The sequence below is a fragment of the Pseudonaja textilis genome, chromosome 2, assembly GCF_049901715.1.
Source record: "Pseudonaja textilis isolate UNSWEBS1 chromosome 2, rPseTex1.2, whole genome shotgun sequence".
In the NCBI taxonomy this organism is placed as follows: domain Eukaryota; kingdom Metazoa; phylum Chordata; class Lepidosauria; order Squamata; family Elapidae; genus Pseudonaja; species Pseudonaja textilis.
In genome coordinates this window covers 235,459,775-235,482,174 of record NC_141991.1, presented here as the reverse complement: position 1 = coordinate 235,482,174, position 22,400 = coordinate 235,459,775, and the positions used below count along the sequence as shown (strand labels likewise).

The following is a 22,400-nucleotide window of genomic DNA, read 5'->3' as shown; positions in this document are numbered from 1 at the left end:
GGGCTCTCTTCCCTGATCTGGGGCTAATGTGTTAGATGTATTTGTAAGGCTCCTGCCCTGTTTATACAGTTTATTGTTCTAGTAATTTTAATTCAGGTTGCAATGGTCATAAATCATTTTTTTCAGTGCCAATGTAACTTCAAACTGTCACTAAATGAATGGCTGTACACAGTGGTGGGATTCAAATCTTTTGTACTACCGGTTCTGTGGGCTTGGCTTGGTGGGCATGGCAGGGGAAGGATACTGTAAAATCCTCATTCCCTCCCCACTCCACTAACCTGCTTTTCAGCTCCGTTCTCCTGTGCAGGGCAACAAAAGAAGACCCAGCCAATCAGTTGGGACTTGGGGGGCAGAGAATAGATGGGGCTGGGGCCAGTCAGAGGTGGGATTTGCCGAACTACTCAAATTTTCCGCTACCAGTTCTCCAGAACTGGTCAGAACCTGCTGAATACCACTTCTGGTTATAAGTCAAAGGGCTACCTATATAAGCCAAAGTCAATGACCGCATGATGGTTAGTATGTTGCATGAACCTGTACAATGTGCTTTGTCAATCATAGATCATGACTTAAACAGCATGTGCAAACTAAGAACAATGGTATGATTTGTGGACCTGGCTATTATCTGCAAACATCCAGCTGTGTTGTTCTTTTCAGGAAAGAGTTTAGAATGAAAGACAAGTCAAGATGTTTATGGGAGCTGTTATTCTGAGACTTTTGTCATATTTATTGCCTAGTACAGATTTCTTTCTTGCACATAGCAAATATAGGATTTTTCCTCGTATTTTTCCTCTCCCTTCTGAGTTTTCTTCTCTTCCAGATCTCTGGATTACTTCTCTGGCAACACCTGGTCATCTGCTTTATCCATCTCTTCACATTTTTATTCGATGAACTTACACATAGCTTTTTGCGCCTGGTGTGAAGGCTATGGGGATAAGAAAAAAAAAAGATTAAAAGGAACTAATAACAATACCTGCAAAAAATATAATTTATCTGCAGTCAAGAACTGGTTGGGACCATAAAAGAGACAAAATAAGAGAAAATAAAGAATCTAAAGTGCTCAGGGACTTTAGAATTCAAAGAGACAAGATTTGTCATATAACATCCCAGAGTTAACAATTGTCGACAACCCCCCCAAAAAAAAAAAAGTCTGTACAATAGATGTTGCAGTACCTGGAGAGAGCAGAAGAGAAAGAGCTGGAGAAATTTGCAAAATACAAAAAAATGTAGAAGGATAATGACTGTGGCAAAAGAAAGCAAAGATAATGCTTGGTATTAGACACAAAGGTCCTTGTTGCTTTTTGTTTCCTTTCAGACATTTCGTTACCCTAACCAGATAACGTCATGAGTGCTAGTAAAGAGTGTGGTTTGCTCTCAATTTATATTCCAGTGGCTAGCCTGTTAGTGTTGGTGCAAGTGGTCTTGGTGCTTTTTTGGTTGAGCTGTTTACAGTAAGCTTGTTTGGCAGATCCTTGATTGGGGTATTGTTTACTTCTTGATTGTTGGTGTGAGGTTAATTTTGGAGTTAATCTATGCTCATCTGGGTGCTGATTGCTCGTCCCCTTTGTTTCCTTTTTGGCTTGTTGATGGTCTCTTTTGAATGGTGTATAGATATTGTTTATGTCCATGTGCCTATTGATGGATAATTTGTCAAAGGGGCCAGGCTTCCAAGAATTTTCTAGCTTTTCAAACTTGGCTTGGTTTAGTATAGTCACAGTTTCCCAACTGAAACTATGGCTAAGTCTGTCCATGTGTTGTGAAATTAAAGAGTTTTCATCAAGTCTTATGATTGCTAGTTGGTGTTCATGGCTGTATTCTGCTAATCTATATTTGTCCTATTGCGGTCTTTACACCATATGTCGTTGGTAGCTCCTGTTTTTTCTTCTGGGCTGCTGGGACTTTTGGTTTACTTAGGAAGTTATGGAGGGCTTTAGTTGGTTTGTGTACTACACTGATGCCATGTGTTTGCAATAATCTATTGGTGGTTTCTGAAATGTTTTTGATGTATGGTAGTGTTTTATAGCTTGTGTTGGTTGTGCTATATTGGGTTGAGTGGTCGGGCACTTTTTGATGAAGTTATGTGGATATTCATTCTGTTGAAATATCCTGTTGCACGTACACCATTGGTATACCATTGTATGTGTTGTGTACCACTTACATCACAGCTGGTATTCTGCATAAATCACCACTCTTTTGGATCTCAAATTTCACCACTCTGCTTAACCATCTCTTGGGGATGTGCTGGGCTACTTCTGTGCAACAGTCAAAGAAGGCAGGAAATATAGCTAGAAGAAATAGAAAACGTTATTTTTATTATAATTCAGTAATCAGTGTGGCTAAAACTAAGGGCTGCTCAACTGAGACTATACATTGGAGAGTCATGAATCAAGTGCTACTAGAATTGTCATGAAGTTCTCTAAGTGCTTTAGAGTAAAATTTCAAGAACTCAAGCCAGCATAGTTATTGCTTGAGCAAGCTTTGTAATTATCATGGTATTTAATTGCTAAGCATATGCATTCATTCTGAAAGAAAAAAGGAATGAATTAAATTACAGAAGCCAGTTAGAAATAGTACTGGCTATCACATATGAACAAAAAGTTACAGATTTTGGGCTTAAGAACTGGTAAAGTAAACACATGCAATGTAGCTCATTTTAATGAAGAAAAAGGGATATCCCCCAATGACCTGCAGTAATGTAAGCCAATCTAGTCTGAAGTATGGAACTCAGCATCTACCCGGGAAGCAAAAAGGGAATAACAACATCAAAATCTGGAGCACCACTTGAACACCGTTGGCATTGACAAGATCCCCATCAATCAATTGCAATGGACCGTTTACTTGGAATTGCATACATTAATGATTAACACCATAAAACAACATCTCCTACTCTAGTACCTTGGGAAAGAATTCATAGGAAGATAAAAATGCCAAATCCAGTCTAAACATTTGGCTGACTCTGCAACTAACTGTAATAATATCGCACAGTCAGAAGGGTCTATTGAAAATAAATTTGAGAAATTTGAAATACATGTAGTTCTTGCCTACTGACTGCTTCATTTAGTATCCTTTTGAAGTCAGGAAGGCCCTAAAAATAACTTTAGGATCTGTCCTTGCATTCAGGACTTGTGCAACATTTCCAGGGTTGTGTTATCAATGTTCAGGTGGATTTATAAGGGATTTATAACTGTCTCAGCATTTCATGGTGGCAAGATTGCCAGTTATGTGCTTCCCAGAGGGCTTGTATAAACGGATAATGGAAAACACGGAAGTAAAGTCATACATTGCAGTTATATGGTGTCTTGCTTAATGACATAATGGAAGTCAAGTTATCATGTGATGTTTCACTTAACAATTGTGGTGCTTAGCAATGGGCTAGGGTCAGGGGTGGGATTCAAATTTTTTAACAACCGGTTCTGTGGGTGTGGCTAAGTTGGTGAGCGTGGCTTGGTGGTCATGTGACTGGGTGGGCCTGGCCAACTCAGCATCACTCACATTGGGACATGCATTTCCTCGCATGGCCTCTCGTGACTGTGGGGATGCTACAACAGTCGTAAGTGTGAAAAAGGGTCATAAGTCACTTTTTTCAGTGCCATTGTAACTATGAATGGTCACTCCACACAAGCAAAGTATCAGCAAAGGAGGGGGAAAAAACTCCAGAGAAGTTCCTGAGACAGGAAGTCTAGTCCTGCCAAGAATATAATAAGGGTTAACGGAGAGGCAGTTTCTTTAAGCAACACCAGAATGTTTCCTTCCTACCTTCCTTACAGGATTAGGCCAGTAATTTCTTCTAACAACCAGTTCTCCGAACTGCTTAGAATATTAACAACTGGTTCTAGAGAATAGGTGTGAACTGGTGGAATCCCACCCCCGGTTAGGGTCCCATTTGTGAGCACGCAGTGAGACTACCTGGAGTAACATATTTCTGAAAGACTGCTGACATCTAGAATTAGAATTATAAAGATCTCAGACATTTTACAAAGGAATCCTAAATCCTGCTAGAATGTGCTTCACAATTGGACAAGGGGTGTACATGATCACAACTCATGGAAAGAAATTGAATTATTGCACCAAAAGAATACATGGATTCTAACAGAACTACCAAAGTGCCAAAAAGTGTGTTTTTATAAGTGGGTTTTCAAAACAACACATGATGTTCATGGAAAATCTAGCATTTAATTCCGTAAAAGCTATATTTGTAACAAAAGGTGACACACAAAAATCTGGCCAGGCCTATGATGATGATGTACACTTGCAATTAAATATACAAAAGTCAGAAAATGTCTAAGTGTAGCAGCATTTAGAAAACGGCATGTGCAGCCCTTTGGTTATAAAGAGTGCTTTTCTGCATGGTGATCTGAAAGATGTACCAATATTAGTCACAACTGTGAAATTGTAAAAGTGGAGGGTACTTGCTCAATCAAACCCAAAAGATAATAGACTTAATGAAGTTTCTAGGTCTCAGTGAGGTAAAGGAGCTCAGCATATTCATAGAAGTTGAATACTTAAGTAAAGGAGGAACGCAAAGCAAGTAACAAGCCGTGTAAGGCTGCTGGGAGAAAGCCACTGTATATGATACAGCCAGCTGCATGGAAGCAATATAACAGGATGGTACAGCAGTAAAAATATTAGGCAGAGATTTAAAAGGAATTATGAACTTTTAATGAACTTTTTAATTTTTAAAAATCTTTACATCTTTCATTTAAAACTGATAATCCAAAGTTTTTACCCAGGTTCATATTGGGCTGAAGATGAATCTTATGGCATCACTTATACTTACCTGTGGGGCAGAAGATGAACAATTGACTTGCTAGCTAGAGAGGCTGGGTAGTGAGCTGCCATATAAACATGCAGGGAACTTGTGTGGCTGCACAAACTTTTGCTGACTTTGAAGAAACAACCCATTATTTTGGAACAAGATGAGATATATGCAGATACCAACTGAGACACATAGATATTAAACTGCAGTGTGAAGGATGTACAAGAAAAGGGGCAGATAAAACTGAAGTGCGAGGCAGTTTGGTATTATGATTAAATCATCAGGCTAGAAACTGAGAGATCATAAGTTCTAGTCCTACTTTAGACCAAAGACAGCTGGGTGATCTGGGGGGAAATAACTGTCTCTCAGCCCTAGAAAGTAGGCAATGGCAAACCACTTCTGAAAACTTACCAACAAAACTGCAGTTGCCTGGAGTCAAGACTGACTCAAAAGCAAAAGAATATAATGAAAACTGAAGTACTGCCCAACTGATGACAGATGTATTTATCAAGCCACTGCCCAGAGGTAACTTTTTCAGGCTGAAAGAACCATTGGAATTCAAAGCATGAAATGATGCATGGTGGTACCACCCTTTAGAGTGCATAATTCAGTGCATGGAACTGATATAGATGTTGGCTACCTCATGTCCATCCATGAATTTTTTTCCTTTGTGGAGCAGTATAGAGAAAGTATCACCTGGTGTCCTCCTTTCATTTTTATTCTGCTGCCATTATGTACCTAAAGGGGTTAAAGCTGGCATAATCCAAGGCCACTCCCTTGAAATTGGTCGTCCTAACTACCAATGGAACAGCTTCCAGCAACTCTGGAAAGTTATGTGCATTTAGATAAAGAGATATAAATTGCCGTTATTAAATCATCTGACCATTTTTCTCTTTCCTGTTTATGTCTCTCTCCCTGGTTTTAACTGCCATTTGTCCTATTTTGTCAGTTACCTGGTTGTAATATTAGTTCACATTGAATAAATAAAGATCCAGCTATTGAGGTATTTTTTTACTAGTTGTGCTGAACAACATGCATGTTTACTCTGGTTCATCTACAGCAGTGGCCCCCAACCTTTTTTGTCCCACGGCCCGGTACTGGCATCACAAAATGATCCGCGGCCCGGTACCGGCATCAGCACGCATGACAAGGCAAGGCGAGCTGAACGACCGGCCAGCCAGCCGTCCCCTGCTTCTCTCCGCTACCTTCAACTCCTCCTTTGTACCTTTGTCGATGGGCTTCGCTTCGGGACAGCTTCGGGATGGTCTCTCGGCTCGCCTTGCCTTGGGTGCTGAAAGAATCCTTGTGTCTTAGTTTCGTTTGAAGCCCCCCGCTCGATGAAACTAAGGCGCAAGGATTCCTTCATGACCCAAATGCCATTTTCCAACCGGAAAAGCTCACCCGGAAGTACTTTCTCACCAAACAAGATGGTGGTGCCCAGCAAACCGGCGGCCTGGTGGGAAATGTTCCACGGACCGGTACCAGTCCATGGCCCAGTGGCTGGGGACCCCTGATCTACAGTATACAAATTAACTGGGAGTTTGCTGAGGAGAAATTAAACCAGAAATTACCTTTAATGAAGGGCAAGGTTTTTTTTTCTTCAAAGAAAATACAAACTCCAGTTACCTCCTGAAAAAGCACCTTTGGGACAACTATGACCTGGATGACTGAGAATCTCCATAGACTTTTACCCTTAATAAATTTCCCACAAGTTTTTGACTATGAATGAAACCTTTCATTCTTGAACATTCATATAAGACAACTAATAAGCAGTTAGGTCCTCCTTATTCCTGTATTTAAAGTTGCAAAATGGACCAAGTTACACCAATGTTTCTCAACCGTGGCAACTTTAAGATGTGTGGAATTTAAATCCCAGAATTCCCTAGCTAACTTGTTGCTAAGGTTGAGAAACACTGAGCATGGAACTATTCTCTATACCAGTTTTCAAACTTTTTCAGGGCATAGAACCTATTAATTAAATCATCATCATCATCCCAGGACCTTTGATAAAGAGGCAAAGCTTTAAGTATAGAATATTGACTGTATTCAAATAATCTCAGCAGTCTTTAATGGAACGTCCGTTAATTTCTGCAAACCACAATGTGAAAAATACTGCTTGTTCAAACGCTACCTAATGCTACACAGTTCTCTGGAATAGGCTTTAGTGCTGGGAAAAGTGGAAGAAAACAAAAGGAATACAGCCGCAAGAATGTGATTCAGTTATAGTAGAAATTAGTGCACTATTAGAAAACTTGAAAGACCAGTCCAGGGACAGATTGTAATGGAGAAAATATCTGTGATCATTAAGAGTTGACAATGATTTGATAATCAATCAATCAATCAACCAGTCAGTTTTTACATACAAATATTTCCTACCATCAATATATCGAACCCCTTGTCTATGGAGATTCCCAATTATCCAGGTCATAGTTGTCCCAAAGGTGCTTTTTTCAGGAGGTAACTGGAGTTTGTTTGTATTTTCTTTGAAGAAAAAAACTTACCCTTCATTAAAGGTAATTTCTGGTTTAATTTCTCCTCAACAAACTCCCAGTTAATTTGTATACTGTAGCTGAATCAGAGTAAACACTTTAGGATATCCTAAAGTTGTTTTTTTTTTCCCAAAGGCAACTGGATTTTGTCCTTTGAAAATATTTTGCTTCTCAGGAAGCTTTTTAGATGACAAGGGAAATGTTTTCAAAGAAAACAACAACAACAAAGTCCAGTTGCTATTTGGCTAAAGCACCTTTGGGATAGAAGTCCTTTGCTGCATTTTGTATATTATATTGAGGGAGCCAGTTTGGTGTAGTGATTACAGCATCAGCTAGAAACTGAGAGACCGTGAGTTTTAGTCCTGCCAGCTGGGTGACCAGTCACTCTCAATTCTAGGAAGCAGGCAATAGCAAGCTATTTCTGAAAAAAAAAAAAGAAGCTTTGCTAAGAAAACTACAGATATTTGTCCAGCCAGTCACAATTGAACAGAAGGGAAGGAAAACTGAACTGAAGTGTAATTATTTGCATGCAGAATGTTTTGTTGGAAATACAACTTCCAGCATCCTCATTGTCAGACATGTTGGCTAGGCTTCTGAAAGTTAGTGGTCCAGAAATATCCGGGGGTCATTTGTTTTCTCATCAGAATATCCTGTTGGTTTATCCCAAATGGGTAAGATAGATTGATTCAAACCATTTTTTTCAAGCAGTTTCAAAGATGTGTCTGGAATCATTAGAAATATACAGAAGATGTTGGGATTCAATTTTGGATTATTGAGATTGAATGCAATGCATGTAGCTCAGCACTTTCTGTAATATTTACAAAATAATCCCAGAATAAATCTTATTTCTCTGGCAACTGTTAAACAACTCTTAACAGGATCTGCACTTGTGAGCTGATTTTATAAATATAATATTTTCCATTTCGTCAGCTTTTGATGTTCCGAAGCAGAGGAAAAATGGAGAAAATTAAATCCTAAGAAACAGATTCTTTAAGCAGAGGATTCTGTGTATTTTGTGACATTAAGTAAAACACATTGACTGCTGGACAAAAATGAATGGAAAATGGGAATGGCATACCGTTTTGTAGAAATGTCATAGGGAATTGCCTGGAATCTTAAATAGGTAGTCCGAACAGAAAATTTAAGTACTGTACCTGTAAACAGGGGTGGGATTCTACCAATTTGCATCTATTCACTAGAACCGGTTGTTAACATTCTAAGCAGTTCGGAGAACTGGTTGTTAGAATAAATTACTGGCCTAATCCTGTAAGGAAGGCAGGAAGGAAACATTCTGGTGTTGCTTACAGAAACTGCCTCTCCATTAACCCTTATTACATTCTTGGCAGGACTAGACTTCCTGTCTCAGGAACTTCTCTGGAGTTTTTCCCCCCTCCTTTGCTGGTACTTTGCTTGTGTGGAGTGACCATTCATGGTTACAATGGCACTGAAAAAAGTGACTTATTACCATTTTTCACACTTACAACTGTTGCAGCATCCCCACAGTCATGAGAGGCCAGGCGAGGAGATGCGTGCCTCGATGTGAGTGATATTGAGTTGGCCACATCCAGCCAATAACATGACCACCAAGCCATGCCCACCAACTTAGCCACACCCACAGAACTGGTTGTTAAAAAAAATGGAATCCCATCCCTGCCTGTAAGTCCTCAATTTATAATCTTTCATTTAGAGACCATTTGACGTTATAATCACATTGAAAAAACTGACATTTTTCACATTTATGACCATTGCAGCATCCCTGTAGTCACATGATCAAATTTCAAATGCTTAGCAACTGGCTCATATTTATGACAGTTGCAATGGCCCTGGGACATAGTGAAAGAGTATAAAAAGAAATGAAAAGATTTAAAAAATAATAATTTAGGTAAAGGCATCGATTTAAGAATGGTTTGGGATGCAAGTAAAACTTTCATTAGAGGTTACATACCATATAACAGTGAAGAGTCAAAAGTAGAGTGAAAAGAAAACATAAGCTGTTTTGGATGAGCTAAAAAGAGAAGAAGAATTAAATAAATTTCCAAAGAAGAAGTATTTCTCAACAAATTAAGACTTTACATTGGCAATTAACTCTGTTACTAGTGAAAGAAGTGGAAATCAAATGAATTATGTAATAGAAAAATAATCAGTTTGCAAATAAACTAGAGAAGTGGCTGGCATATAAATTATGAAAAGGGAAAAAAAGAAAAGAAAATTGAACTTGCAAGAGGAAGGGAATGACTATTAATGAATAGCAGCTCTACAAAAAGCATTGCATCAGTATTATTCTAACATTTTTATTTATTTTATTTTATCAAGCGATTATAAGATAACAGGTATAAGAATAAACATGGTGATGAATACATGAAATGGATACATATAAGAAAAATAAAAGAAACGATAGGACAGGGACGGTAGGCATGTTGGTGTGCTTATGCATGCCACCTACAGACCTCTTAGGAAAGGAGTGAGCTTGTCTAAAGGAAGTGATAAGTCTCTAGAGAAAATAGATAGAAACCAAATTTACTGAGAATTACAGAGAAAATTATAAATGGACCTGTAACAATAGGGAAGTTTTGGAAATTGTAAAAAAGATTAAACCAAAAAAGATGTCTGAACCAGATGGATTATCAGGAAGATGAAGACTGTTTTTACTTGGTTATAAATTGTAGTTTGCAACTTGTTGTTTGGTTTGGATGAAAGAGTGACCGCTGTGACAAATAGAAAGCTCTTGGAGTTAGAAGGATATGACCTGAGATTTTGGTGGCATGGTTATTTGCAGTATGACAAAGTCCAAGTCAATGTGGATTTTAAAAATCTTTATGCAAGATGTGCCATAGTGAGCGCATGGAACAGATATAAGCCCAGGTTCTGCCCCAAAGCACCTTGGGGATCTCAGCATAAGAAGTATGGTATAGAAGAAAACTAATAGTGAAACAGAAATAGTAAATTCTGAAATACTAGAATTTTCTCAAGGGGAATGTGAAATAAAATGAAGGGAAAAATTGGTGGCAGAGAGAGATAGTTGTCAATGGTTCTCTTATTTAAAGTTATTGAATGATTTAATTTAGAGTTTATTTCAGTTGAAACTTTGAAATAGAATTGTGTGCCAATGATGAATACATAATTGCTAAAAGTTATAAACTGTTACTGAAATTTTGAAACATGAACAAGTGAAAGAAAGTGTGATAAAGTGTGCTAAAACAATGGGAAAGTACAAATAAAGAAGAATATTTGTAGTTTAGGGTTGAAATGTCCATGATGCTCTCTGAGTTTAGTTGTTTTTTCCTGCAGACATTTTCATCTTTGTGCATCAAATAGTCTCTGAGTAATGGTGATGATGGGTAATAAAACATCTGTAAGAAAACAACCAAGTTCACAATGGGAAAATATGTGGCTAAAAGGATTAAATTTCACACTACGTTATAATTTGAAAGAGAATTTTTCTAAATAATGTCCTGTTATATGTTACTAGATAAATCATTTACAATGCATAAAGACACTTCAAATTTATGTTGGAAATGTGAACAGCAAGGAGGGACTTTTTATCACATTTGGTGGTTGTGTACAAAAACTAGAAAATTCTGAATTCAACTTACATGCACTGCTTCAGATGATTAGCAAGATTAATATATAATTGAGAGCAGAAGTTTTTCTTTTGGGATTGATGGACAAACAAATGGTGGTGGGGGGAGTCATGGAACATTGCTTTTATACTTGATAACTGCAATGAGATTATTTGATGCAAGACAGAAAGATTTGACATTGCCCCCAATGGAAGAGTGGTTGGTGAAGTTGATGCAATTTACTGAGATGGTTTATCGACATCTTTGATTAAAGAAAAGACAGTATCTACATTTATTGTTGACTGAAAAGCCCTTATGTAAGGGGTTCTTAAGTAAAACAGAAAAAAATTGGGGTTCTTATGTACAAAAAGAAAAAAAATGAATTTATGGTTTTGATGCATAAATTATCGAAAGAGAATTATGTGCTGTAAGAGTTAGACATATAAAGAAAAACAAAGTTGTGAAGAGAGAGAAAAATAAATTGTTCCACAAGCTTTTATTACCTTATTCAAATAGACCATTGTTATTCAAACTTGGCAAACTATAAGATGTGTAGACTTTAACTCCCAGAATCCCTCAGCATGGTCAGGGAATTCTGGGCATTGAATTCCCCCATTTTAAAGTTGCCAAGTTTGAAAAACCCTGAAATAGATGGTTTCTCCAGCAAATCATTTTTGAGAGTGAAGAGAAACATCGACTTGCATATTTTCTTTCTTTCTAAAAGAATGGTTGCTATTGTTCAAAAGAGTGAGAGAGGAAAGAAAAGGGTAAATCACTATCTTACAAAGTGGTAGGCATGCAGAAGCTTACAAATTGTGTTATGGTTTCTCCTCTTACCCTCCTGTCACCACCAAAGAAATGGTTCAAATCCCAATTTGCAGCAATGAGAGTGACACTGTGCAAGGCCCAGTGGTGGGATTCAAATTTTTTTTATTACCGGTTCTGTGGGCATGGCTTGGTGGGCATCAGAGGTGGTATTCAGCAGGTTCTGACCAGTTCTAGAGAACCAGTAGCAGAAATTTTGAGTAGTTCAGAGAACTGGCAAATATCACTTCTGATTGGAGATTTTACAGTATCCTTCCCCTGCCATGCCCACCAAGCCACGCCCACAGAACCAGTAGTAAAATTTTTTGAATCCCACCACTGGTGGGCATGCTGTGGCTTGGTGGGCATGGTTTGGCTTTGTGGGCATGGCTTTGTGGGCATGGCAGGGGAAGGATATTGCAAAATCCCATTCCCTCCCCATTCAACTAACCTCCTTTCCAGCTCCATTCTCCTCTACAGGGCAACAAAAGAAGACCCAACCAATCAGCTGTGGTATTTGTCCGTTCTCCGAACTACTCAACATTTCTGCTACCGGTTCTCCAGAACTGGTCAGAACCTGCTCAATACCACCTCTGGCAAGGCCCATTTATTGGTTGGAACCACTTGAGAGATACGCTGGAGTATTCATTAAAAACAGTACTAACAAGAAAGATACATGCTAAAAATCTGGTTCACGTATAGCTTTAAGCTGTAATCTGATTTATAAGCTCATTTACTAAGTCTCTAGTTGTCTATAAATCAGGTGCACAGGATTGCTCAATAGCCATTGCATAAAATCTCTAATAACTGGACTAGCAGTATGGGTGCCTGCCTTTGTTTCAGTTCTCCAGAAGCAAGTTGACCTGCCTTACAAGCTTAGTAAAACAAATACATTTTTTAAACCATTAAGTTTTCTTCAAATAAAAGTTGGATTCAAGCCATCACTAAACAGTAAAGAACAAATAATATTGACAATTTAATGACACCTTCTGAAAAAGAATTAATGCTACTAATTCTCAGAATGACAGATGATTGGGTTGAGGTTTTATGTGAATGATGAACAAGGAGACCATAACTTTCACAAATTTACCTCATGCCTCTTTGTTTCCCAATACTTTTTAATTTTTTTGGGAGAGAGCCAAATTTTATACTTTTGATGTCTGAGATAAGATTTGCTACTTTCTTCCAAGAGGATGTAATTACTCTTTGGCTGCTCCACCATACAGGTGATTGTTGACTTATGACAGTTTGTTTAAGTGACAGTTCAAAGTTACAACAGGCTTGGAAGATTTATGGTCTGTCCCTGAAGTTATAACTATCATATAAGTCCATGTGATTGCAATTCAGATGCTTGGCAACCAATTACAACAGCTTTAGCATCTTGCAGTGATATGGTCACAATCTGCAACCTTCCTTCCTGTCTTCTAACAAAAAATAAATAAATTGATGAAGCTGGATTCAATTAATGACCATGTGATTCACTTAACAACCACAGGGTTTTCTTAACAACGACAGTGATTCACCTAGTGGTAAAATGGTCATAAATTTAAGTCTGCTCATGTGATGACTTACTTAATGATACCTAAAGCATTTCTTAGCGGCCAAAATTCTAGTCCTGGTTGTGGTCATAAGTCAAGGAATACCTGCATTGATATTATAACAAAAACACAATATGACAAGTAGCCATCATAATTTACCTTTTCTATCCCAACACCCAGTAGGCACTACGGCATTTTTTAAAAAAATATTTTGGCACCTTCTAATCAGTGTTGATTCCTGGGAACTGCCTGGACTAATCCCTCGGTTTCTTGACAGGGTGTTTTGGAAGGGGTTTGGTCTGAGAGAGTGACTGCTAAGGTAGCCCAGTGTCATGCCCCTGTCAGAATCTGACTCGGAGGAAGAAGCCGAACAGCTGACAGGAAGTATGAATGTGGCTCCATTGGCTGGGAAAGAAACTGGGGAAGGGCAAAGTCTGGCTGGGCAGAGCAGGGGAGAGGTAGAACAAAGGAGAGGGAATTAAGAGGAAGACCCAGGCCTACCCCCTCTTCATCCCAGGGCATGCAGGGAGGAATGGAAAAGAGAGCAATATGGGTTGTGTGGCTTATGGGGGAGGAAAAGGCCCTGATTAGCTGCAGCTGGGAACACAGTGTATAAAAAAGGTAAGCTGTATGCAGCAGACTGTTGGGAGCAAATGTGACTTTATCTTGTATCGTGTGGCTTATCTGTGTCCCTGGTGTTTTCCCAACTGTGTGAGTTTTGCCATGTTTTCAAGACTGAAATTCCTGCTCCTGCCCTGCCAAACTAATTACTTCAGTTTGGTTTGTTTGGATTTTAAGTTACAGTTTGTATGTAGCTTGTTTTGGACTGAATTTTCTACAGTCAAAGGCTGTTCCTGGGAGAGTTTTTCTCCAGTCCAAAGATAACCTGGACATTGGGGGAAAAGTTGGAGATAATAAAGGGATTCTTATTACTTATCTGACTGTGCTGCCTTTGTGCCACACCCCAGGGTCACCCCACCCAGCTGGCTTTGTGCCTAAAGTGGGTCTAGAACTCACAGTCTTCTGGTTCTATCCAAGTGCCTTAACTCCTATACCAAATCGAATCTCTCCTATGGTATTTAGCCACCGTCTTTTCTGTAGGACTCGTTTAGCTGCCTTTGATTTTCCAGACCTCAGGTCTTCTGAGAAGTTTGGAGTTACTTGGTGTAACATTGAAGAATATGTTTTTCTTGTTATCTAAGCCATAGGAAAACAATAGCCAGGACAAGGCACATCTTGGTTGTTTGTGCCCTTTAATCGTTTGTCTAGATCTGTCATAATCTTTCTCCCAGCTGTGGAAAATATATGGTTACAGTTACCATACCTGTTTCTACTACAGCTTTTTTGCCTATTTGCGCTGTTAGCCTTGCTGTTGACATAATGCTAGTGATATATCTCTGTGTGTGTGCATGTGTATATATTGCATATATGTACAGTATATACACAGATTGACATTTGCATCCTGTTCCTTAAATCCTCTTCACTTCCAGTCATCAGTGGTATTAACAATATATCTGAGATTGATGATGTTTCTCCTAGCAATTTTAATTCCCATGTTTTCTTTTAGTCCATTATATTTCATGATATTTTATGCAAATAAACTAAATAAAGTAATTAGATATAAACCTGATGCACTCTTTTGTCATTTGTGAAGAGTTCTTTTCAAATTAGGCTCCACATTTTGTTCTGTTGTTTCTTGGTCACTTTGTGGCCCCATACACAGAGGTGGCATTCAGCAGGTTCTGGAGAACCAGTAATGGACATTTTGAGTAGTTTGGAGAACCGGCAAATGCCACAACTGACTGGCCCCGCCCCCATCTATTCTCTGCCTCCTGAGTCCCAGCTGATTGGCTGGGTCTTCTTTTGTTGCCCTGCACAAGAGAACAGAGCTGGAAAGCAGATTAGTGGGATGGGGAGGGAATGGGATTTGCAGTAACCTTCCCCCTGGAATGGAGAGGGAATGGGGATTTTATAATATCCTTCCCCTGCCATGCCCACCAAGTCACGCCCACAGAACCGGAAGTAAAAAAAAAAATATTGAATACTACCACTGCCCATTCACCCATGTTTTTAAGACTAAGCATATTGTGGTCTGCACATTCAGAAATCTTCATACAGGTTTGACTTATGACCACGATAGAGACCAGAATTTCCATTGCTAAGGAAGGAAGTCATGCCCAATTGTGTAACCTATTTTGCTATTGTTCTTAAGTGAATCCCTGCAATTGTGAATCATGCAGTTGTTAACTGAATCTGGCTTCCACCACTGACTTTGGTTTTTGGTAAATGGCAATCACACATGATGACCACAGGATACTACAACTGTCACACCCACCCACATACCCATACACCCACTGTGTGTGTGTATATATATATATATATATAGGTTTGAAGCGGGTTCAAAAAAAAAAAGTTCAAACCCCTCCAACCCATACATGAAGCAAACTGACACCCAACATGAAGATGTGGTATGACCATGAATGCAGAGCCAAACAACAGGATCACAGCTCACCAACTCAAATCCCTCGACAACTAAGACTAACCTGAACACAGCCAAGCCCCCACCTGAACAGAACACACCCCCAGCCAATCAGAACACAGCCAACCCCCCAACCAATCAGATCACAGCCAGGTCCCCAACCAATGAGAACACACCCCTACCCAATCAGAACACAGCCAAGCCCCCACCCAGTCAAGCCGCACTCCCACTGGCAGTTAAAAGAAAGAACAGCGGCAAGCTCACATTACTCCAAGAAGCACAAAGCTGAAGACACAAGCCTGAAGATGATAAATGAGATTTCGTCAAAACGTCGCCAAAATACTTCCAATTTTACGCGGGAGAAAACCAGAATAACCAAAGATCCACATACAAATACCTGCGAAAACCTCAGAAAATAGATAGATAGATAGATAGATAGATAGATAGATAGATAGATAGATAGATAGATAGATAGATAGATAGATAGATAGACGGACGGACAGACAGACAGACAGACAGACAGACAGACTCAGGGGTGGGATCCTACCGGCATAACAACTGGTTTGTTGAGCACCCACTCTGCGTGTGTGTGCACTATTTACTATTTCCGGCAAGCATTCACCTCCTGCTGATGAGCAGCACTCAGTTGTGCTGCACAAAGCAGCTGAGGGGGAATAAAGCCCAGCCTAGAGCCCAGGTGGGTGGGTGGGCCAAACAGAAGACCAGAAGATCATTGCAGCGAACTGGTTTGGTGTCAGCTGCTCTTCAGAGCTACCAGTTCTATAGAACCGTCCCGAACTGGTAGAATCCACCCCTGGGTTGCCTGAATTTTAACTGTGTGGCTGTGGCAGTTATTGGTGCAAGGAATAGTTATAAATCACTTTTTTCAGTGCTATTGTAATTTTGAATGGTTATTAAATGAATGGTTGTAAGTCAAGGACTACCTATGTAGCCAGTAAAGCAAAAGTACATATCTTCTTGGAACTCCATCGTTTTTCTCCCATTATCTACTGAATGTTAATAATGAGATTGTTGGTGCTCCTGCTTATTCTATATCCCTCTTGCACTACTTTTTTGGTTTGAAACATTTTGCTGCTTATCCAAGAAGCTTCTTCAGTATGAAGAAGGTTGGTTCAGTATGAAGAAGCTTCTTGGATAAGCAGCAAAATGTTTCAAACCAAAAAAAGAAAAGAAGTCCTATTGCCATGACTCAACCTCCAGACAATTCTACTCTAATGACTGAGAATTTGAGCCAGCAGTATGCTGCAGCTGCCAAAAAAGCCAATGCAGTTCTAGGCTGCATTAGCAGAGACATAGAAAAAAAATCACGTGAAATATTAATGCCATTTTATAATGCCTTGGTAAGACCATCCTTGGAATACTATATCCAGCTTTGGTTGCCACAATACAAAAAAGAAGTTGAGACTCTAAAAAGAGTGCAGAGAAGAACATCAAAGATGATTTGGGGATTGGAGACTAAAACATATGAAAAATGGTTGCAGGAATTGGAAAGGAAAGACTAGGGGTGACATAATAGCAGTGTTTCCATATTTGAGGGGCTGCCACAAAGAAGAGGGGGTCAGCCTATTCTCCAAAGCACCTCAAGGCAGGACAAGAAGCAATGGATGGAAACTAATCAAGGAAAGAACCAACCTAGAACGAAGAAATTTCCTAACAGAACAATTAATCAGTGGAACAACTTGCCTCTAGAAGTTGTCGGTGCTCCATAACTGTGGTGTTTTAAGAAGAGTTCAAACAACCATTTGTCTGAAATGATAAAGGGCTTCCTGCTTGAGCAGAGGGTTGGACTAGAAGACCTCTAAGGTCCCTTCCAACTCTGTTATTCTATTAAATCTTTATCCACATAATATCCAATGGTTCTCTTCCCACATATTGTTGGGGTCTGTGTGGAAAAATCTTCAGCATATCTTACTACTAGTAGCAGGTGAGATTAGAATTTTTGTTTGATCGTTTGTGCAAACATTCAGAGAAATAAAAGATATATATTAAGAAATACACAGATGTTTAATTAAAACAGTTACAGTTACCTAGGTTCAGAATAAAAGCCTTTCGGCTATTAGTTATGCACTCAGAGTGCAGGATAATTAATTTAAATTTAATTGAACTCATGACAACTTACTGGCTAACCTCCAGGAGTCACATTGGAAACTGGACTATGCTATGTGCTAACTTTTAAAACTTGCTAGAGCAGGGAATAAATGTTTAGGAATGGTGTGGATGTTGATTATTATGCTCAATGCAATCCCAAATTAGCTTCTCAAATGTAAAATCTCATTAGACCTACTGGAATTTTTCTTAATCAGCTCAAAATTTTCATTATTATTATTATTGCTGATATTTCCAAATCAGTTTTCTATTGTTGTGTCATATAGTTCATAGAATCATAGGACTAGAAGGGACATTCTCCAGTCAAACCTCTGCCCAAGGCAGGAGACCTTATCCTCACCATCCTGGAGAAACGGCTATCCAATCTTTTGTTGAAAGGCTGAAAAATGCCTTTCTTCTGAGGGCTCGCTTTTCCTGCTGGGAGAACTCCAGTGCAAGGACAAGACAACTGCTTGGAAGCTGGTTTATTTTTCAGGAAGGCAAGAGATAGCAAGAAGTCTGAGTTCCTGGGGCTAGCCATCTTTGTATAATAAACCCCTGATTTTTATACCTTTTTCTCCTTTTGTGTGTGTGTGCTTGTGTTTGTATTTCTTAATGTTTTAAATCCTGTCGGGGGTTGTCTTCATTTCCGCCGGAGGGTAAACTCCACGGCGTGGTTTGATTGGATTATCAGTTTCATTCTAATGTTTTCTTATATTTGCTTGGTGGCAATCTCCTGTCTGCTATGGAATTTATTTCGTGTCTTTTGTCTATTTGTTTTGCTGATTTGGCATGACCTGTTGTTTGTAAGGGATTTCTTTTTCTTGTTTCCCTAGCTTTCTTAATTACTTGGCTTTTGTCTAGGGAGCTTCTTTCAATACCTTTTATTAAATCTCTTTTCCTATGCAAGTTTGTTTTATGACTGGCTTGATGTTCCCTTTGGGCTTTTCCTGCTTGGGTGTCATCACTGTCTTCATGAAGTTCCCTTTCCACACTTTTCTTCAAAAACTTCAGCGATAGAGCGCTCACAACTCCAGGAGACAAGCTGTTCCATTTATTAATTGTTCTCACTGTCAGGAAATGTCTCCTTAGTTCCAGGTTGCATCTCTCTTTAGCAAACTCCAAGACAACATGTGAAATTCCAAACCATGCATTCTGTATTGGTTGAGAATATTGATCTTAGATAACAGGGAATCAAACTGTGACAAGCCCTACTATGAAGTTGATACGAGGAAAGTTTCTGAAAGACAGATATGCCAGGCAAACGTTTTGATAAGGAGTGTCAAAGACACAACCAGGAGGCATATGTATAAAAGAAGAATCTTAGCAAACAACAACACAATCATCTTCCCATTGTGCCTTTCATTTAAAAGATCCATTAAGAACGATGACCAATCAGTATCAAGTAAGAAAGCTATCATCATAAAAAATATTTCATGTATAGTGTGGGTGCAATGAAATACATACAGCCTGGTCCTATACACCTTTACTTAAAAGAAGTAATATTATTGTTGAAGAAAGCTTTCTTCCTGTTTTTTCCATCTTCACCAGATCTACAGTAAACTCCCAGAGCCCCAAGCTAGTAAAGCCACAAGATTGTGAAGATTTCAGTATTTTAGGGATTATTTTCTTTTCTTTTAGCCAACAGGTGCCTCTTGCATAGTTCATGAAGCAGTTTATGATAAACAGAGGCTTGCCAGCCAAAGAAAGCAGAAGATTTGCATATTATGGACTACATCCTTATTCACTGTGCACTGAAGGGAAAGGCAAGAATGATAAATAGCCACCTTTGTTACCAAGCCATTTTTCCACCTGTACATTTCCTTAATTAAGGATAATTTTTTTTATGACTTCTATTGAAAGGAAGTTCCATTAAAAATAACCGAAGGTCATGCTCATTGTAAATAGCTGGGCAATACATAAAATTGATTAGCCTGCACACTTAGAAAGAACTTAATTGGAAATATAGGTTCACCAGAGGTCTTCACCCTAGAAACCACTTGATGCACCCCCAAATCATTCAGCTCTATAGCACAGGTCTTGTCAACAATGTTAGGACAGGTTGGCACATAAAATACACAGGTGGGCAATAAGAAATAGCAGGAAATCCTTTCGTACACATAGAGAGGTGCTAGCTAGCAAGAGTTTGCCTGATGAGGCAATGCTGCCAAGCCAGAAACAAGTTAGACAGTGTGGTGGGTAACGGGAAAAAGGATTTAATTCAAAGAAAACTTTCTGCATCCATTCATTTTGCCTAATATATTCTCTTAAGAAGGGTTGTGCTTAAACTAACTTCTTTTAAAGAATTTTGAGATTTTAATATAGGTGTCTTAAACTACAAAATGTAGTTTTTAAAAAAGAAATGATTTAACAGCCATCCTCAGCTGTTCTTTGCTAACATTTGCTACTTCTCACTGCTTCTGTTTTTTTAAATCTAATTGACTTATAGAATATCTTTTTTTTCAAAAAAAAACTACTACATAGAGGGGATACTCCAATCTCTGCTTCCTTCTCCACTCGGTTTTTTTTTTTTTTTTGCATATGAAATTGCCACTGAAGAAGGCATATCTATTCTTATTTTATTTTTAGCACATTTGTACGGATATAAATATTCAGTTTGATACTGACAGCTTTGTGCTTCCTTTGTAAACTGCTACCTTTCCACTTCCAACGTCAGAATTCAAGGATTTCTCAGTGTGGTTGTCCTGTTTATGGTTTCATGAACAGAACGTGGACTTCCAATATCTCACTGGTAAATTTAAAAACAAAATCATTCATTCAAAGATGACAATTATGACTACTGCATGACTCAACTATTTTTCTGAGACAGCAAACTGCATTGCAAAAAGGCCCCCAAATATAAAAAAACCCCAACAACCCTGCATTATGCTTCGAAATGACTTACCATCAGACATATGATGAACTAGGATAATCCCAAATGCGATGAGGATAAGGTGAAAATTCATGTTTCCTCATATACGGGAGGTATTGAAAGTGATAGTGAGTGAATTGCCAAGGCTTTTACTCCCTCCTTCAGACTTACAAAGAAAGTTTGCTGCCCCACCCCTAGCAAAGCGTAAACATTGGCTAGAGCTCACAAGGGGTTTTTGGAGTTTCCAGCAGGAAATAAATAAGTTATTATGTTCCTCAATACATCATTGTCCATCTAAAGCATCCTTCTGTAGTCTTCTTCTAGCATCATCCGTTTAACCAGAGATGCTAGGGATTTCATCTACCTTTTCTGAAGTCAAAGCAAGTGTCGCATTAGATAGGAATTTCACTTCAGTCATGTTGGTCTCTTTCAAAGCTCACTTTACATCTAAGGTAGAGACTGCTGCAATAGCTACAAACTCTTGTGGATAGACCAAGATAGGGCAGAATTACCCATTCGGTTATCTGGACTAATTCAATACTTTAGCTGTAAAGCTTGGGAGCCATTTGGACAAGCAGCTGGAGACATTTGCTTTGTTAGAGAAAAATGTATTGGGAACCAAATACTGTGTAGTTGAGTATATGGGAGTTCAATATGAATTATAGAACTATATGAGAAAAAAAATGGGGGGAAAATAGAACATTAATATTGCTTATTTTCAATCTTTATAATTTTCTATTAATAGTATTTGGTCCTACCTTGTCTAGTCAAGAACATTTATTAGCTGTTTAAATTGTACACAAGCATTATATGTAGGTTTTAAACCATCATAGTAGCAACTTTTCGGTATAGTGCTTCATCTTTTTTCATATTATATTGAGCAGATCAATATTTTTCTTTGTTTCTGGATGGTTGGTTGAATCAACACCATCTGGAACGATGTGATGGAATGTAGTGGCCAGTTTCCAGGAGGAAGGGAGTATATTCAAGAGGAGTAACAGACAACTCAGTTTAGATAGTTTGTGTGAGAAAAAGAGGGGGAAGACAGCCTCTCCTTAACAGTTCATATAGTAGTACTTCATGTAAGTGTAGTCTGTTTCAGTTTGGCAAGATTCTGTCTACAGGTATAAAGCAATAGAGAAATCTGCTTGAAAGAATCTTTCTGAACAGAGTCCTTAAAGCCACCTCTGTAATGTTCCTTTTACTTTGGCGCTGCTTTGGTTCTGTGGTCCCAGTCATCCACAAGCACAGTGATGCCGTAAGATCCCAAGAGTCAGGTTGTGATAAACATGCAAAGGGTCAGTGCTGTGATTCAACTGAGATCCAATTTCTGATAATGAATTTCAGCATGGTGTTTATGAGACGTATAACACCAGCATTATGAAAACACTATGTCTTCTTAGTATAAATATTATCACAATTCGATATACACTGGAGAAGACAAGAAAACGGACCAAAAAATTGCAAGATAATGTGAATTATCTTGCAAACATTATTGACATTGTCAAGATGAAATATCTCCTCATATCCTAAAACAGTTCTGCTAGAGCAGGGGTGTCAAACTTGATTTCATTGAAGGCCTGATCAGGGTTGTGAAGACCTTGTGGGGGTAGGGGGGCATGGCCAGAGTGGGCATGGCCAGCTCAAAATCACTTGTATTGGGGGCGTCTGTGTTGGACTCCTGAGCTCAATTTTAGCTGGCAGAAGCACTGCGGGCCAGTCCTTCACTGTTTCCAGGGTGGCCCCCCTGGGTCAGATCTAAGCACCCTGTGGGCTGGATATGGCCCCCAGGCCTTGAG

The 22,400-nt window shown here is 38.9% G+C and overlaps 1 protein-coding gene across 1 annotated transcript; it reads right to left on the bottom strand.

The window, feature by feature from the left end:
• Positions 1 to 687: 687 nt before the first annotated feature.
• Positions 688 to 20,778, bottom strand: CCL28 (C-C motif chemokine ligand 28). Its single transcript, XM_026714286.2, has 3 exons — positions 20,635 to 20,778; positions 2,156 to 2,282; positions 688 to 922 (listed from the first exon to the last, which is right to left on the bottom strand). The coding sequence occupies exons 1-3, from the start codon at positions 20,693 to 20,695 to the stop codon at positions 724 to 726; spliced, it is 387 nt and encodes a 128-aa protein (XP_026570071.2). The 5' UTR covers positions 20,696 to 20,778; the 3' UTR covers positions 688 to 723.
• Positions 20,779 to 22,400: the final 1,622 nt, after the last annotated feature.

Coding starts and splice junctions, on each gene's coding strand:
- CCL28 (XM_026714286.2), bottom strand. CDS start 20,695: ATGAATTTTCACCTTATCCTCATCGCATTTGGGATTATCCTAGTTCAT. Junction 2,283..20,634: donor AGTTCATCATATGTCTGATG/GTAAGTCATTTC, acceptor TATTTCTTCTAG/CTATATTTCCTGCCTTCTTT. Junction 923..2,155: donor TGCAGAATACCAGCTGTGAT/GTAAGTGGTACA, acceptor TTATCCCCATAG/CCTTCACACCAGGCGCAAAA.